At 35.8% G+C, this 19,273-nt stretch overlaps 1 protein-coding gene across 3 annotated transcripts in view; it reads right to left on the reverse strand.

The window, feature by feature from the left end:
* The window catches only part of BLTP3B (bridge-like lipid transfer protein family member 3B), a 62,155-nt gene that overhangs the window by 33,254 nt on the left and 9,628 nt on the right, over positions 1-19,273 (reverse strand). For 2 of the 3 annotated variants that reach the window (XM_086750909.1, XM_086750917.1), the window contains exons 2-7: positions 10,212-10,374; positions 9,074-9,112; positions 5,580-5,671; positions 3,929-4,118; positions 1,465-1,605; positions 726-896 (exon numbers count right to left, since the gene is read on the reverse strand). In XM_086750909.1, the coding sequence (XP_086607035.1) occupies positions 726-896; positions 1,465-1,605; positions 3,929-4,118; positions 5,580-5,671; positions 9,074-9,112; positions 10,212-10,374 (796 nt within the window). Of the gene's footprint in view, positions 1-725; positions 897-1,464; positions 1,606-3,928; positions 4,119-5,579; positions 5,672-9,073; positions 9,133-10,211; positions 10,375-19,273 lie in introns of all 3 variants that reach the window. The other variant, XM_086750924.1, reaches the window with a different exon arrangement.

Here is a 19,273-nt window from a genome sequence, read left to right on the forward strand (position 1 = left end):
ACTTTACTTCATCTTAGTATTAAATTATGATCTTTTATCAGTGTATTTGTGCTGCTGCTTTCAGACAAAGAAAGATCCCTCCTCTCAACACTCACAAAGCCCAGTTGGTTTAGTCTGCTGAATGTGCTGAAAGAAGACTCCGCTGAATGTGCTGAAAGAAGACTCCGATTTATATACAACTATCTTACATGCAGCATCAACATCACATCTATCCCAGCGGAACTATGTTAAAACTAGAATTATTTTTCAATATATATTCTAACAAAAGAATTGCATGAAGGAAAGCTCTTATTAAAATCTGATTTTTCAGTACCATGAAAACAAACTGGACAAGCACTTCAAATCATTATAGCAAGCATACTTACCAATACATTAAAGCTATGTTAGTGTGTCTTAATTTTTTTTTTTTTAATTCATAACCAGAAAATATTTGGAAAGCAAATTTACTTAACAGTTAAGCAACTGTAAAGTAAATAAAGAAGTCTAAATACCCTGCACATAGATAAACAACTCTTTTCTTTCCTGTAATTAACACCAATACACAAAATTCTGTAAAATAAAGTCTATTTTATACTACTGTGATTCATTCCTAATGTAATTTCATTCATTAGCTGAATGAAAATAAGTAAATGAACATTCTCTAAAATAAATTACCACAACTAATCACACTGTGTTGTATTCTAGGACATGTGATAATGACATAGTGAGATAAACAATTATCATACCTGTGCTGTTTCAGAAGCCAAGCTTTTTCTCTGTTCTGTTGATTTCTCTATAGCTTCACTAAGAGATTTGGCATACTGCACCATGGCTTTCAACTGGGAATCAGTCAAAACCCATAGCAAATCATCCAGAATCAGAACCAGTTTTGATGCCACTACATTACAATCCTTTAACTGTAGGATAAAAATTTAAATGAGTTAAATGAGTTCATTAAATACTTATATTTCTTATATCGAATACAAGAAAAAAAAAGGAATTTGAATGCAAAACCACACCTCCCCAAAAGAAAATTTCCTCCATATAAATAACAAAAACATTTTAAAATTTTAAATTGTATTCCTCTTATTAGCTAAGAAGTGTGTAAGATATACTATATTTATGCCTCACTTTTTGTTTGGCACACATTGGATATTAAACTGATGCATTTCTCTAAATGTAAGTAATGGAAATACTGCCTGAATCTGAGAGGTAAGGCAACACGCATAATCATAAACAAAGCCCTGTAGATCAAACGATTTCATTAGTAGGACCTGTGCAAGGTCTTCATCTTCAAATTCTGCCTAGAATATTTCTTGTAAACTCTACAGCCTTACCAATTATATATTATCAAAAATTTAGTTCAGGGCATTCTACACTTATATGACTCAAATTTCCATCTTTACTATGTGCACTATGCATTAAGAGTATGAGTTACAAATGAATTAGTAAAATAATGAAAGATTTCAAACTTTTAAAGTTTACCCTTCTTTTAAGCGTGACCCTAATTTTTGATTGGTTAGTAATCAGTCGAACCGGAGCACTCATAATTTCATGTTTAGAACTCTGGATTGCATCTGCTTCTATTCTGATCATCTGCCAGTTGATTTCTTTAAAAGTCAAAACCTTTAAAGAGAGAGAAACAAACAAAAAAAAAAAGATAAAAACATCTTCATGCAATATGGTATTTTACTTGTGCCTATGCATGTGTGCATGTATATGTATATATCTGTACATATATACACACTCTCACACACATCCTTCATGCAGAGCTATATGAACAGAACAAATACAAGTCACCAGTTATTCCACTTACAGGTGTCAGGAAGTAAAGCCCTTATCCTTCTCTCTGCCTCCAGAACATCACAGAAATGTTAAGCTAGTTCCAAACAGGCAGAGGTAACAAGCGGCATTTGAAACATTCAGAAGAAAATAAAGGTCACAATTATTGCATAATAGGTTGCTTTTAGTAGAGGAAAAAAAATGAAGACTGTGTAGTTTAGTTTCAAAATGGTAAATCCTAGTATATAGGAAAAGAGCCAGGAGGGAAGTAAAGCTACAGGATGGGAGAGGTTTTTGGAATGTTTTATTTCAATTAAAAGAGAAAGTTAAACACTGAGTACATTGCATGCCATATAGACCCCACAAACTTTGAATCCATCACATGCATTTCTAGAAGAGACAGCAAGCAAATGTTAGAATAATGACATAAGAGCAGCAAGTACAGCTGGATATTGAAAATCAAATATGGGAAAAGGAATGATTGCCAGCAGTCACATCATGGAGAACACCAAATAAGCATGTAATCAAGAGGAAAAAAACAGTAACTCTAGTTCCCCTAAAACTCCTTCCTACATTACTCTATGAAGAAAAAAAGATTAGCCATGCAGAAAGTGGAAGAGGGAAGAGTTTGTTTGCTGTGTGTCTTATTTTTCAGCTGTCATTCTCTTGTTAATTTGAAAACTGTACAGCCTATGTCCTGCAAATAGAAGCAGAGATTGAAGTAAAACATCAAATGGGTCTGGGAAGGAGGCACACACAATGAAGTGGGCAAGATGGAAAGGCAAAGTAGCCTGAAAAACACTATTTGCAGAAAAGCAGAGTACCCTACCTTCCTCATCCAGGGATGCAGCGTGATTAGAAGCTTCTAAAGAAGTTCTAAGGAGATTCCTTATTACATTAAGAGTGTAGCTACACTGCAAAGCTAAAAAGCTTACTCCCTTAAAACGTAGTTTAACACAAGTTATCTTTAAAGTACAGCGTCAGTTTTGGTTTTTCACCTTTTCATGCAATTTACTGCTAACAAATAATTCACTACAGTTTCTAGAAATTTGTGTCTCCAGAATTCATTGCACTGAAATGAACATTCCCCAAGGAAAGCTTTGTTGCGTAGGAGGTGACTATTCAGAATCAAATTCTTCCTAAGAAGCACAAAATAAAAAAATATGGCAATACAAAATTCCATCTAGTCAAACTAATTCTTCCTCCTTAGACTTCATTAACACAGTAGTATTAGCATACAGATAAGCTGCAGGAAAGACAAACTGTCAGAAAAACAGTTTCCAACTTACTATCTATGTGGCACACTTACCTAATGTTCTCTCGAGGTTTCTTTCCCTACATAAAAAGCAACTACCAGACTCCTTAACTCTGAGTAAACCCTGTTTTTTTCAGAATGATAATCTCTAAATGGGCAAACTTTGAAACACCTATTTATCCAAGGCCAGATGCATGCTAAAATAAGTCTAAGTCTTTCTCAATAAAATACACAATATTTAGAACCAACCTTGCACTCAGTATACATCTTACTTTGGTTACATAGGAGAAAGCAAAAGAATTGTGTACACCAATCTAGGACTTCATACTGAGTTCTCCTAGACAGTAGAAAAGCATGCATTTTACTTTTATTATGTTTGTATACATATGATTTAGTTATTCCAAGAAAAATAATTAATTCTTGTATAGGAACTTTATTAAAATTCAGTTAAAACTGCTTAAAAAAAAAAATCTTATTAGGCAAACCTTGATAAGCAAATAAATAACCAGTTAAAGCTTTAATAACAACAATAAAAACACAGCACAATGCCTTATCCTTCCATATTTAATCTACCATTCTTTTCTTTCCGTATTCTTCAAGTCTGGTCTGGTGTGCACTTTAAAATGGTCACAAGTTGGAGAATGTGAGAAGGGAAGAGTACATATGCTTGCCCTGGTCTTCACTCTTCCCTAAGCATCTACCTTGGCCACTGCTAGAGACATGACATTTGATCCAACTCATATCCATCATTTTTACATCCTTGTGTTCCTAGAGGACAGCTGAAATTACTGAGTACAGAATGTCTCCATTCCCAGTAACAGCATGTTTCCTAGACTGTATAAGGTTGCAACTCAACTTCCTTCTCTTTTACCACAAAAACAAGGAAAAAAGTTAGCAGAAGATAGTATTTACCTCTCCACGTTGAGCTTCTTGTATTCTGGTAAATCTGAGGTCAGCATGTTCCCAGTTTGCATTTACACTATATATTCTCAGCTGGGAAAGTTCAAACGAAGCATTAAAGGCTTTTGCACCAATCCTTATTACAATGGAGTTCACAGAAACTGAAATGCCTTCTACCACTTTTTCAGCAAAGCCATATTCACTAAAAAGTGAAATGTCAACATATTAAATACACACCTAAGGGAAGGTCACTTATTAAAGATATCAAGTACAACTTGAAACAAATCATAACGTAAGTTCCTAATGTATTCTCCAGTTATGAAAGTTTGTTATATATACTTGATCTAGTTTACAGTAATTTCCACCCTATGATCCTAATTTCAAAATAGTTATTAAAGAACATATTTTGGACCAAGATGAATCTCCATGAAGTATAACAAAGAATGCAATTTTTCCATGATAAATATTTTATACATACATATAAATGTATAAAAATAAAATATATGTTATATATAAATAACAGTTTAAACATTACACAGAAATCATACTCTTTTTCATGTATACATAAGGAGTAATTAATGTTAAATGAATTATTCTACAATTCAATTAAGTTAGCATTTACCTCTATAAGCTAAGTTATCCCACCCATTAAAACTAATATCTTTCATATAAGCAAAATAGTATCAAGTATAGCTTTGCTTAATTCTATAAAAGAAAGGCATGGTAAATGGTGGTTACATTTCTACACCAAATCAACACACATTCCAGTATTAAAAAAGACAAAGCAGTTACAATTAATTTTTTAATAAAAGTCTTACGTGTTCTGAATGTTTTAGATTAGCGAATGGAAAATTGTGTTATGTGGTTTGTCATTCCTTTTCCTTTTTATAACTTTCATCCTACACAGAATCTCTATGGCAATGATTTTCAAGCTGTACCCTAGGAGATGTAGAGGCTCATGGACTACTTCTACATATTACGCAAAAGTTATAATAAGAAATGCAATTGTATTATCAAATTCATTTCTCCGAATATGGGTCCCTATGCCCACTGAAAAATGTTTGGGGTCCATAAAAAGAAAATGACTGGGCGGTCGGGGGTGTGGATATACTGATGTGATGCTGTACTGTCCCACCCCAAATTACTTTCGGGCTATATAGTGCGCATGAAATCTTTCAGTAAGATTTGGCTGATACAATCAAGAAAATAGAACTTTAAAACACCACACTAACAAATAACCCTTAATACTTTTTTAGACCAAATAAAGGAAAAAAAAAAAATTAAAAATCCTACTCCAACATCACAAATATTTTGCAAATAAGTTAAAGGTAAGGTATTTTCAATTTTAAAAAAAACTTAATTATCAATTAGACTTTGTAAATTTTTGATGCAGTAGTTGCGCCTATGTGAAACATCCCTAGGAAGCTTCATACATAGTTCAGAAGTTCTTTCCAGGCTTGGGTCTGGATAGTTCCATTATTGCTATACATCTATAACTCTAACTACAAGCAATAAAATAAAAATTTTTGAGAGATGTAAATGGCAAGCTGCAACCCTACATACTTCAGGAAATTTGCAGGGGATGTAATTGTTGTTTTGTACTAATTCAAAATGAATAATTTAAACTTTTTTGGATCAATTGCATGCAAGTATGATCACCAACCTCTGGCCAGATGCAGTTGCTATAGGAGAGGGTCCATTAGGGGCACGTGGCTCTTCACATGTGCTCATTTCCATTACAACTTTATCTAAGGACTTAAAAAATGAAACAGAAAAAAAAAATATTGAGACATAAAAGGAAACAAAGTAAACAGATGATATATGAAGAACAAAAAACCAAAGAAACCAAATTTAAAAAAATAACTTGAGAACTTTTTCTGAAATATACATAAAACATTTCTTACTATGTCAATTTTCCCATAAACTTTTGTAATGTAACAGAATTCTTTTTTTTTTTATTTGTTCATATAAATTTTTACATTTTGTGAATTCTAACAGACCTTCCCAGTCAAATAATGGACTACAGAATTCTTGATCCCTGAGTATTATTTATCCATCACACACATTTTCAAAAAAGGCATGATTTAATGCGTAGTCATCTGGGTTTTCTTCCTATACGGTTACTTTTTCAGTGAAATACTTAATACCTCCTGAGTTTTCTAAATGGTTGAATAAGTTTAGAAAATTTTAATGGAAAATATGTGAAACTAGTCCGCTAAAATTTGTGATAGCAGATGAAGTTTTGTGCTGCATCTTTTAAAACAAAATTTGAATACATATAATAAATACACATATCAGTGTGTACACACTCTGCATGTATATGAATCTTCTGTAGATCTAGTAAAACAAATGATTTCTAAAAACATACATTCTAGTATAATTTACAACACATCATATTACAGTAAATTTATATGCTATTGTTGTATTCTTTGTACTTGAAGTGGGACTCTTACAAAAGAAGCAGAGAATTAAATGAATGAGACATCTATATCTTATTAACGGAAGGTTATATTTAAATAGTAAAACTATAACACACATTATAAGTAATGTATACTACTCGGGAGGTGCACAGAATTGAAACAAACCAAATGCAAAATCTTATTCCCAGCAACTGAATAAATCCAACAATCTCCTAACTTACATTACAATGTTTGTGACCTAAATTTATCATACAACCTGGGAAGGCTCTTAATTCAAGGCTTATAGTTCTGAAATCTCATCCCATTGGAAGCTCATTCAAAACACAACGGCGAATATTACTTTCCTGTCTAGTTCCGACTTTATACCACCCCTGCTGAGTTTCTCCATTTACCCTCTCTTAGGCCAGACAAACCACACTAAAAGCTTTGTCCTCAATTTTAGATTTCTTCATTATTCAATTTTATCATATTGTGTTAATTGTGCCTGTCTTCATAATCCACTTGCTCCACAAACATTTTTCTGTGCTACCCTTATCCATGAAATGTCCTATTACCTAGAAATTAATAAACTCTCTACTCTGCATATATTTATACTTCACTCTGTTTTGATGCTTAAAGGGAAGTGTTAGCTGTTAACAGTGAATTTGGACATTTTTTTCATTACTTTCTCAGCTGTCTCCATGAATAACTTGTCTTGCAAAACAACAAGGAGGAAAAAGCAACAAGAAAAAAACCAATTCCTTAGTTCAAGGAGGGTGGGGGAAGCCCAAATTTCTCCTAGTTATCCTAATAGTTTTGGATGTTTGACCACTCTTTTAAGGTTTCTTAAATTAAGACCTTTGCAACAATTTCCATCACTAAATGACTAGTGCAAAGAACAGTAGAGCAGTAATTTAAGGAGTTTGTGTAAATATAAATAGGAGTTAATGAAGAACACCTGGATGGAGATATCTGGCTATTCTCACTGGCAACTACTGTACTTTGATAGAGGAAAAACTGCATAGCATCCTTGGGTTCCCAAAGCACTCCACAAATACTGTTCATCACATAGAAACAGAAGTTGATTATAAGCAAAGATAACTCCTACGAGGACAGGCTGAGAGAGTTGGGGCTGTTCAGCCTGGAGAAGAGAAGGCTCCGGGGAGACCTTATTGCGGCCTTCCAGTACCTCAATGGGGCTTACAAGAAAGATGGGGAGAAACTCTCTAGTAGGGCCTGTTGGGATAGGATGAGGGGTAATGGTTTTAAAACAGAAGGAGGCAGATTCAGACTAGACATTAGGAAAATATATATATATTTTTTTTTTTTTTTTTTTTTTTTTTTTACAATGAGGGTGGTAGAACACTGAAACAGGTTGCCCAAAGAGGTGGTAGATGCCCCATCCCTGGAAACGTTCAAGGCCAGGTTGGACGGGGCTCTGAGCAACCTGATCTAGTTGAGGATGTCCTTGCTCCTTGCAGGGGCGTTGGACTAGATGACCTTTAACAGTCTCTTCCATCCCAAACCATTCTATGGTTCTGTGCTTCTATAACTTAGTATTTGCCACTATGTTAACAGATGGCTTTTCGCAAAGAGCGACTCGGCCCAATGAAAGTACTTTTGGCTAGACAAATGGGTTCTAGTTACCTCCTAAGCTATGCAAACAGAGAATGCTGTTCCAATTGAACGTTCAGTAGCAAAAATATCCCCACCAAAATAGTCAAAGTTCAGTGACGTAATAACGGGCTAAAGTTGGACATTTAGGCCATTGAATTCACCTTCCTTTAGAAGTCAAAAAAGCTGTTGTACAGTCTGCCACTGAAGAGTGAACTTCTGTTACCAATTTCCATTCAATGCATTTGTTCAAGGAAAGCTTTATGTAAAAAAGGTGACCTTGAAAGTTATCTTCGCCTTAAAGATTGCTAATGTAAGTTTAATAGGAGCAAAGCAAACAACCAGGCCTTGCTACCGTAGGACAAAGTATATAATCTTTAAGAACAGCATGGCTTAGACTGATTTCCTAATTTGGCAGTTGCATCTTACAGTCAAGAGGTTGAATCATCTCACTTCAGCATTACCATACTTTAAGCTCTGTGCATCAGGAAGAAATGGTACAGACATTAGTACATTACAACAGGGTCACTAGCAAATGCATCAAGTATTTAAAACAACATGTCTTTTCCAAGTCTGATTCAGAGCTAAGGTATTACAAGCACATTCAGAAATTCACTGCAAGACTGGGAAGAATGACAGTTAAAGGAATATTCATTCCTAAGTGAACACAATTAGGAAAGTTTAGCCATCATCAAGCAAATCACTTCTGGTGCTACCACATTTCTTAGTACACTTAAAAATAAAGAACAAAATTAAACAAATGCAAAAATTAGCATTACTTCTGATTGTTGTTGAGTTCTATTTACATATTTTGCATCCTATTTATATCCAGGTTGAATCCTAGGCTGTTACAAAAGCCGTGCAAATGTCGTATGTGTCAAACCAGCTATAACTGAGATCATTGGGCAGAGTACAGATGTAGAACAGAAAAATCCTTAGAAAAGATAGCTCCAAAAGACAGGTAGAAAATTGTAAAATGGTTAGTTGGACAAATAATCACCCTTCAAATGAACCTAAATTAAGATATAATGACTGAAGAACTTAATAGAAATTAGCTAACGGTCGAACATTATAATGCTGATACTCAAAGCCATAGATCAAAAAAATGAACAGAGTATATTTAGGAGTTGATCTCAGAACTCACCAAAGAGATGGGATGTGTTTTCAATTTTGTCCATGGTATCTGTAAGATAAAACATTATTCTAAAGCAAAGTAAATATTAAAAATATAGTAAAATAAACCATTTGTTTAGAATGTGTTTTATGTATACAAATTATATTTGTAACTCCTGAACTCAGAATGATATTACTTTCAAAATATCTAGTTAATCTGAAAATACTGCATAGTAAATTTACGCACATGAAAATGTATTTCAGTTGTTAAAAACAGAACTTCAAAATCTACTTATCACTGAGCAGAAAACAGAGGAACAAAATAGAATCTGTCTCTCCAATACTGAGTTGTCAGCATTAGAAAAAGCCACACTGTCTTCCACATTCTTTCCTTTAAAAGGAAAGAAAATCTGCATTTGTTCTGTTGACCTACAAGTAACTGGATGCCTGCAACAAAGCATCAAGTTCACTGCATTCAGAAAATCAGGACAATCTCCCATTAAAGGCGGGGGGTGGGAAGAAAAAAAATTACAGACTGAATTTGTCTGGAGAGCTGCCAAAGTTTGACCAGATCATAACGTCTATCAAAAACAAGCTATAGCTGCATTTCCTACTCTCATATTAGTACAATTTAAGAGAGATGATATACATTGCTTCAATTCTCAGCACCCACAAGGACCACAAAAGCAACATCTACTAGATTTAGAGTGCTTCCGCATTTTCCGCAGAGACCAGAACCCCTCGATTTTTGGAAACGGGAAAGGAACAAGAGGGAAAGCAATAGAAAGGGAGAGATAAAGAGAAGAAATAAGATATAAATAAAGAAAATAAGAAATAATTATAGTAGACTAATTACCATGGGGAAAGACAAGCTCTTATCTCTAGCCCGGTTTCAGAATGTGCAAGAATAAATTCTACTTTGAAAGGGAAAAAAAAAAAAAAAATCACTTCTTATTTTCATCATTTCCATATATATTTCATATCACCACATGAGAAATAAAAATTAGTAAGGAATTAATGCTGGTAACATCTTTGTTTTTCTCTAAAATTTTATCAAGCACTCATCACAATTTTTTATTAATACAAGGTTGCTTGAAAGTTTACAAAGATAAAAGGGAAAAAAAAGAAAAATTTGGCTAATTACCATTCTAGCACAACAAAATACTCACTCTAATGGATGCTTTATTACAAAAGACCTTGTTTATAGCAAGCCATGTTGGAAGATCCAGCATGTTCTGAAGCACCTCTTGATCCAGCTCCAAATTGGTCAGCTGACCTTCCCCCTTTAATGTGCTCAGGTTGATCTTGTCAGGTGACAGATTTTTGGTGAACCTAGAAACAAACACGCACCTTAAGTAAATACATATAAAGCACTCAGGGCTGTCCCCCATATATAGCTGACAATTTAACTTAAAGCAGTGGTCTGGAGGTGAGGAAATCATCTTAGATTCTTAGGTACAACTTCACCCTGGAAAGAAATTGTACCATGGAATTGCTTTGTCCCTCGACATTTTTGCATTCATTAAACTCCATTTACAAATATATAAACACAATCAAGCATATTATGAGGTACCTCATAAGAATAAAAATTAAATATATTACGAGGTGTCTACCACCCAGAATAGTAAATCCTTTATTTAAAGCATTTAACTATTTATTTTAAACTATATAAAGGTGGAAGTGAATCCATCTCACTCTTCTTTAGTTTTTCAAAAGGAGAAAAAAAAAAAAATCCAAACCGTCTACAATTACACTGTCATTCTTAGAGCAAGCAGGAGTGGCTTAGAATTCACTCAGGAGGAGTAACGAAAAGCTACTCCTTATAAATTGTACCTCTATCTATATATTTACAGTTAAAATCTTGAAAGGAAAAGTTTTGTTTACAATATTCATTACATTTAGTCATAGAATGTAATAAAATAAATTAGAAATACACACACACACACATAGCAGCACGGTGTATATACAAGAAGCCTTGTATATCAATCTGATATACAAGCGCTAAAATTGTAACTATTTAAAAGAGTACATATGCAACAAATTTCATTATATTTCAAAGGTTCTATGATTTGCTAATACAATAGAACAATCTATGTGACTGTGTCAAATGGTTCAGGTCCTTGTGAGGCAGTATGACAAAAATCACGGGTACTCTACTGTCAAATCAACAGCTGTAGCATTGTATCTACCACCAGCTGACGAAGAGGCTATGCTTAACCACACTGTCATTCTGCCATGGAGAACTGGTTTTGCTCATGAATTCAGTCTAATTTTACAAGATTAGGGAGTAGAAAATACTACTGTTTGCATTAGGCTTTGTAATTTTTCCCACCGAAGTCTCCCTGCGCTGATATTCTGCAGGCAGAGAGCAAAGGGGTTTGTCTGTCCACAATGATGGAACACTGCCCTGAAGTAACGCCCCAGGAGGAGCAACTCTGACATTTCCTTCCCATTCAAGAGACCAATTTCTAACCACACTACAAGGTCCTTGTTAAGTCAGATACTCAGAGGGAGATGGTGGAGGAAGGTGAAGAAGGCTGTCAAGCTTTTCCTCTTAACAGGTTCAAAATGGGGCTTGAAACATGGCATTTTCTCAGTTCAACTGCTTTACTGTGTTCTTGCCATGGTAAGCTTTGGAAATGCTTTTACCTAGCCTGACAAAATGCAAACATCTATTTTACCACTTGTCTGACTGAATGTTTCATAGATCATGAACTTAGAGTTTCATCACCTGTCAGTTTCATTATGAAGAGGAACCTTCAAAGATCAAGACATTTCGGGATGGAGGTGCACAGGGGAAGAAGCTTGTTCAGAATTAAAAATTCAGTTAAATTTTTCTTTCCTTTTTTTTTTTTACTATACCAAGTCTGAAATTATTCAGGATGTAATTGCAAACAATACTAGACATATTTCTTATGATGGAAGTGTTGCAGTTGTTTCTGTATTGCTTACAAGGCTTAAATTATCCAGAAGGAATGAGCTTTGATTTGTGAACAGTATTTTTTTTATAATTTCAGTACTAAAAATATATTAAGATAAGGCTATTGACAAATATGTTTTCCTGGACAACTAATGTACTTCTAAACGATCCATTTAGAAACATTATGAGGGGAACAAAGGACTTAGAACTATTTTATTTTCTAGTTACCCTTCTCTGTTCCTTTTAACAAGAAAGAGCAATGAGAAGAACTGAATAACCTGCCTCAGTAAAACATTCCATCAGTAAACGCAAAATATAAATACGTATCTCAGAAATCATATTGACAAGTCTCATCTGACTTGGCCAATTCAAATTCCTAGAAGAAAAATAGCAGTCATCGAATCTTTTCAGTCACATGATAGTATATCTCACCCTGTACTTCCCAGATGAGGGTCAACACAAGAATCACAAACTGGTGTTATTTTAAAGTCATATTTATACAGCAAATGCCAAAACATTCTGCCATTACATACACACACAAAGTCTCCCGAGACTCATGCTCTGTGGAAGAAGTCCCCCTCTGAGTTCCCTGTTGTTATGCCACATCAGAAATGCCACTCAATTTGGAGACAGATCTAACCACCATCTTGGTCTCAACTGCAGACACACCACAGTGAAACCCAGAGGATCTACAGGAATGATTGTCCAAATGGGACAGCAAGAAAGATACCAAAACACCATTAAAGAGGAGAATGGAGACAGGAAAGCCCACCTTGAGTTACTTCTGAGATCCTTCAAACAGATAAAATAGGATCCGGTCCCTCCCAACAAGGAACAGAAGGACAGGGAAAGCAATCTCAACAAGAAGCATCATTTCCCCCCCCACTTCTACATTTTTTTAAGTTCTTCTGAGAATGTTGCTTTGAATTTGTTACCTCTCCTTGTTAGGGATTAAAATAAGTTTACTTACAGAATGTGGGAATTAATTCTGTGATTGCTTACAGGTAAGATAAATTATAATCAAGTGTGGCTGAATTGTAGCTTGCTTACAGCTTAGCACGAGTAGGCCTTGTTTAAAACTTAGCATAAGTGAATTTTAAACAAACTCTGTTTGTTAGCACAGACAGCTATGCAGAGGAGGTAACAGAGGAGTATGGGACATCTTACATCTACAAGATAAGGGGAACCAAACCCATAACTCAAAGGAAAAAAAGACCTGGGCAGCAGATGATGAACAAGACATCGGTAACTTTTACTGAGGGGCCCTAGGGGCTGGTCCAAGCCATAAAATAAGGAAACCAACGACCAGCTGCAAACTTTGAAGATAAGGAGATGGCCTGCCTAGAGACAGGGAGGTGACCCGAAGAGCAGCAAGAAGACCCCAGCCCCAAAATACCGTTGGACGAACTGTTACGTGGACAGTATGTGAACAGTGCATGAGGGGTGGGGACTCAGACTGTGACGGGTATAATTGCCCAGAGGTTTCTTCGTTCTGAGTCCCTTGTGAGAGAAGTCCAGCTCAAGCTGTAATAAAACAACTCCGTGACAGAACCTAGGCTTCAAACTCTTCACCACACTCAGGGCTAAGTCTGGACCCAGCTGCACCTAGACTCCTTCCTAGAAAGAGTTTAGAAAGCAAGGGTGTTCAGTCTGAATCTTACGACTTGGTGTAAGGCTCTTCCTGGACTTTCCTTTACACTCCTGTAGTCAGTGAAAGGAAAGAAATGCTCTGAGTGCTGCTTTGTTCAGCATAGACTAACATAAGAGGATAAGAGTACATCCTTCATTTCAACAGTTACAGAAAGAAACTTAACAAGTGAGTTGTGAGAAGGTGTTTCAGGTGTAGGTACCTCTAGCAGCAGATCTTTTCATCCCACTTCCATGGCTGGAATGTGACTGATGAGTGGATGCTGAGGAGGCTGTGGTGTTTCTCGAAAACCCATGGTAACTTCATAACATACAACAACCACATCTGTTTTGTCTATCCACTTTGTCCAGAGCCAATTTTCCACTCAGGATGCCAACATTTTACGTTTCTGTGCCAGTTCCCCGCTCCTTCTAAACTCAGCTGTTCCATCAAATACGCTTTTGTTTGTTTGTTGGATATTTTCATCACTTTAGAACCATTTCATACCACTCGATACAACAGCAAAACCTTTTCGTTTTACATAGTGGCCTCTAACTTAAAAAAAAAATTAGAAGTTGGCCTATTTGGGCAGCTAGCCCTGGAAAACACAATATGATCATATCCATTACCTAGAATTTACAAGAATTCAGATCTTCATGCTTAAAATTAAAAGAAGAGCCAAACAACAAGAATAACAGCATTTTGAATGAAAAATAATTTTTTAAAAGCCTTAGGGCAAACACAACTTTCCAAATTGTATTGTTATAGGATCCCACAGTACCTCAAAGGAGGACACATCCTACTGAACCGCGCTACTTTGACTTTTCTTTCTGGCGTGCTTTGCTTTCTCTCAAGAGAGCCTCAGGGAGATGTACCACAGACACGCTGATGTGTGTATAGTGCAAGTTCCAGTGAACTTGCCATGAGTTGGTATAATCATCAGTGACAAAACTGTCACCCAAATAAAATGTGCAATTTAATATTTTAATACTGTTAACTTTTAATTACATTAAATAAAATGTTGTTATTATTTCAAATATGCTGGTGGTAACAATGCCTTGGAGATGTTTTCAAATATTTACTGTCAGGCAAAATTTAAGAAAGAAGCAGTACAGCTTTGGAGGCTGGCAAGTTACTTCTATAGCTAACGAGCTACTGTGACTCTTAGTACTAGAGTAACCTAGGATGCTTAATTGCTTGAACTTTGAGAACTTATTACACTATCAGATTTATGATACAATTTTTATGTGAAGTAAAGAGGTAATTCCCATAAAGTTAGGGCCAAATTTCATTATTCTGGATATGTGGTACTTAGAAATCTTTGATCATGTCATGATGTTTCGTGATTAGAAATCTTTGATCTGGGAAAACCATTTAAAAATTCTCTATGAGCTTTTCATATAACTAGTCAGAATTAACAATGTCACCAATTTCATGATGTGCACACATTCTTCTTTCTCTAACTTGGCACAAGCAAACAGCTCCCCCTCAGCTCAACATTTGTTTTTGACCCTAGTGTTCATTCTGTGAGTTAGTTATTCCTTAAGAACTGGGTCAAACTGGGAACAGAGGCCTGGACAGCAGGGCCACTCCCCCGCACAACATCCCATGAGCTCCCGACTGATGCTCCTTTTCCAGGGAACAGACTGAGCGTTAATATCCACTACTCAGTACAAGAAGTGAATAAAGCAGAACAAAGAAAAGTAAAAGGGAAAGGCAAGAGGAACAGAAATAAAATAAAAGACATGGTTGAGTTCACCAAAGCTTTCTGCCACACTGTTTTGCTGTGGCAGTAAAACATTACTGTTACTGAGGTAATACATACTTGGTTTGCTAATACTACAAGATATTCTTAACAAACATGTTTTCACAAATTTAGAACAAATTTCACAAACTACCCTTCCTTTCTCAAAGCACAGGATTTGAGGTTTGAATTGCTACATCTGATAGCACGAATTTCAACTCAGTTTAATATTCAATTCTATAATGTAGATTAAGGCTATAAAATATTTGATGCTTTAAAGGCAAGAATCCAGAAATACAGGTTATCAATATCAAAAGCAACATGACACAGCCCCCGGGAGCACATACATCTACATACACATACTCTCTAAATCTAACTATGCAGTTAGATAGTTGGTTCAAGTTTAAATGATTGTATTTTGTCAGACCACAACAGTTCTTTTAGTCCTTTTCTCTCTAAAAGGACTAAAAATCTACACAGAGGATGCATTTTTTTTCCTTACTCAGAATACTTATTTTCTAAAGCTTTGTTTGTGACAACGCAGGCTTGGAGCTCTGAACGGAGCACTCCAGCATGCTTGCAGAAAAGATGGTCAAGAAGTGAAATTAGAAACAAAAAAACCAACCAAAAACCAGTACAAAAGACAGTGGAAAACACTTAACTGAAAGCACAAGCTTATGATTTGTATAATGAAGGCCACAGACCACATGAAGCTTAGAGCAACACTGCACGAAGGCTTGGAGAGAATACCAGATGCCTTGTCAAGTTCATTAACGCAAACTCCAACCTCTGGACTTCACAGAGAAATAACAGAAATCTGGATCACATTTGGACAAGAGATTCTCAGCTGTTTTGCACGTCTACTGAATATACAATCTCTTCCACTTGGCTCTATCATCTGCCTCCCCTGCTTTTTAAATTAAATTCCTTCAAGCGATTTGATCCTACATGTATGTCCTAATCATGACAGACTATTAAATCACAGTATGTGCCACATGTTTTGCTTATCTTCTTGTTATGAACTAGAACTCCTCAAAGATGTATGGTTCAAAATAATAGGCTCTGAAAAAGTGCAACACAGCCTAACAAGCACTGGCAACCATATCAACAACAAAACAGCAGAAGTGGAACAGAAAGATACCTTTTTTCCCCTGTTTTACCTGGCTGAACTATGTTATTAGATCACTCAGGAACGCTATACAATTTCTGAAGCAATAAAGCCAGCCTTTGAGTGTCTGAGGAAGATACTGACTTCCCATGACTCTAGGTAACAAAGAGAAGGAGGTCTACTATCATTCTGCTCAGTGTACCACTCCAACTTTTAAGACTTCACATTTAAATAGAAGAGGAACAGAACTAACTTTTTGTCAAATATGCCACAGAAAAAAAAGCACTGAGACCACCAGAGTGTTTACTGTTATAAGCGAGTTCTTCTCATGCAGTCTAACACTACAAATCAAAGCTGATTTTCAATAACTCGTTTGATTAAAAAAATCTAAATCCTTCCAACCTTTAAATAATAAAAGTCACAGCAAATAGCGTGCTGCAGGCAATATAATTTCCTCTCTCATACTTTCTTTCCTGTACCCAGAAGAAATATCAGTGTCTCAGAAATAAAATATCACCTGCAAATACTAAGTTCAGGAGCTTTGCTATACTTCTCCCTGTGGCAGCACATCATTAAGATCCAAAGTACCAAGATGCTTAGATCTACTTAGATGGCAGCAAGTCCTAGATGAGAAAAAGACAGACTCCCTAAATTAAAAAAACAATTCTATATACCAGTAACTTTAAGCACAATGACATCCACAAGATGTCTCGATCCAGATATGACAGGAGATAAAAGAAAAGGTGAGACAGACTACAGTCATACAGGATTAAAGATTTAGATGCCATTAAGTGAATGGTAGACAGACTAAAGACAGACTTCACACATGCAATAAGTGATTGACCTGTATTGAAACAGCAATGAAATGAAAATTTTGCATGACGTGATAGATCAGGGAAAAAAAAAAGGCAAAAACCAAACTTCTGTACAAGATGTCTATTTTAATCCTTCAGACCTATGAAACAAGATTAGAATCAAGCAACTGGTACTTCAAAAACCTTCAAACAAAAAGCATCACAAAAGGTGCTACAAATATTAGTAGAGGCTTAATAAAAATACAGTAGAGGCTTAAGGTTAACAGAAATTGGTCAGAAGACTGCAAGAGCAACAATATCTAATACATCCAAAGGATACAAAGAAATCCAAAGGCACTGAATATATTTAGTAATGTCCTAGAAAATGCTGGTGAACTGTGAGGTAACAGAAACCTTGGAGTGAATCTTGGCTGTCCTAGGGATGTTCTAATTTTAATGTAGTGTATTAAAGCAGTATTTCACCCAGCAAGAAACCATTAACTGTGGTTTATATAAGATTTGGAGTAAATTACTTTTAGCTCCGCAGGCTGAGTTTAAATGTGTAAGAGCTGACAGGTAACGTTAAAGTCACATTCATCAAGTCCACAGAAAACTGACCTTCTCAGGAACACAAGACATCAGCAAATGGCTTTGCAGCAACAGCTGATTCATTGATGATGCAAGATACTGAACATGAAGATCTAAGTCATGGAAACTACTGGGTTCTAAGTGAAAGATGCGTTTTTAGGAAATAAAGCTGGAGACAATTGATGAAAAACTGCCTGGCATACATGAAGGTTAAAGTACTCCTATGTATAAAAATGTATGTTAAGTAGTACTAAATAGCATCATAAAATACAATGGCATGTCCTCATCTTGGACACTATATCCACTTCTGAAAATACTAAAACTAATTTAGAAACAGAGAGGATAAACAAAAACATTAATGACAAAGTAATGAACACTGCACAAAAAGTTAATTGGATGCTCGTTGATCTTAACATAAGAACCAAAAACACACATAAAACTGAAAAAGAACACATTTAAAGCTAGTCGAAGGAAATACTCACTGCAGAACATTTTAATGCTCATGAAAACATCAGGATAGAATACAGTACCAAAATCAAAAGCTTAAAAGAACTAAAAAAAAAAAAAAAATTAAGGCACTTATGGTAGTTTTTAATGAGAGGTAATACCTTTTTAGGATTAACCAGACACTCTGACACAGAAACACTTCAGTTCTTTACTTAAGAATAATTAATAGTACATTACATGGAAAATAAATACCTGTGAGGATAAATTTTAATATTTCTGGACAAAAAAAAAAACCTCACACAAAACAACAGCACTCTCTCAGTCTGCACCATGAAGACAGCACTGCCAAAATCTCACCAGCACTGTCAGCAGCCAGTAGGTAACCAGTAAGCAGGTCTATAGTGGATGAAACTTTGGTGGTCTTGGAGGCTATCTTCCAGCCTTTATCCAGAAGTCATCTGTACCAGCAATGTTGCGTCCTGCATGGATTCCCAAACACCACGCAATTTGCTCCCAAGAGGACCCTACCAATAGATGAACTGCAAGGGCTACCATTCCCTCATTCTGCAACCTATAAGGAATCATAGGAGACTCCTAAATGGCAATACCAACTGCAGCAGCTACATCTGTCAGACTTTTCAAGTACACCCCTCAATACCTGACTGGCACCTTCTTACACTCTCCAACATCAATTTGTACAGGAGAAGGTTATCACCCCTTTACTAACAGGTAATGTGGCCAACCCAGATTAATGCCTGCACGCTCTCTTTAATCACATATTGAACTTCTGTAGAATTGTCAGCTGTGTATTTGGTGGCTGAGCACAAAATGGAGAACCCTGAATGGCCTGCTCGATGTCCAGCATGGAGAGGATCTGCACAATCTGCTGCGCAGCATCTTGCAGAGGTGCTCAAAAGGCCAACCCTCTGGAATGGGACAGGGCATTCCCCTGTTTGCAGACCCAGTCTGGACCTACTGCTCCCAGCTGGCCGTGAGTTATAGC

The sequence above is a fragment of the Chlamydotis macqueenii genome, chromosome 1, assembly GCF_036417535.1.
Source record: "Chlamydotis macqueenii isolate bChlMac1 chromosome 1, bChlMac1.mat, whole genome shotgun sequence".
Classification (NCBI taxonomy): domain Eukaryota; kingdom Metazoa; phylum Chordata; class Aves; order Otidiformes; family Otididae; genus Chlamydotis; species Chlamydotis macqueenii.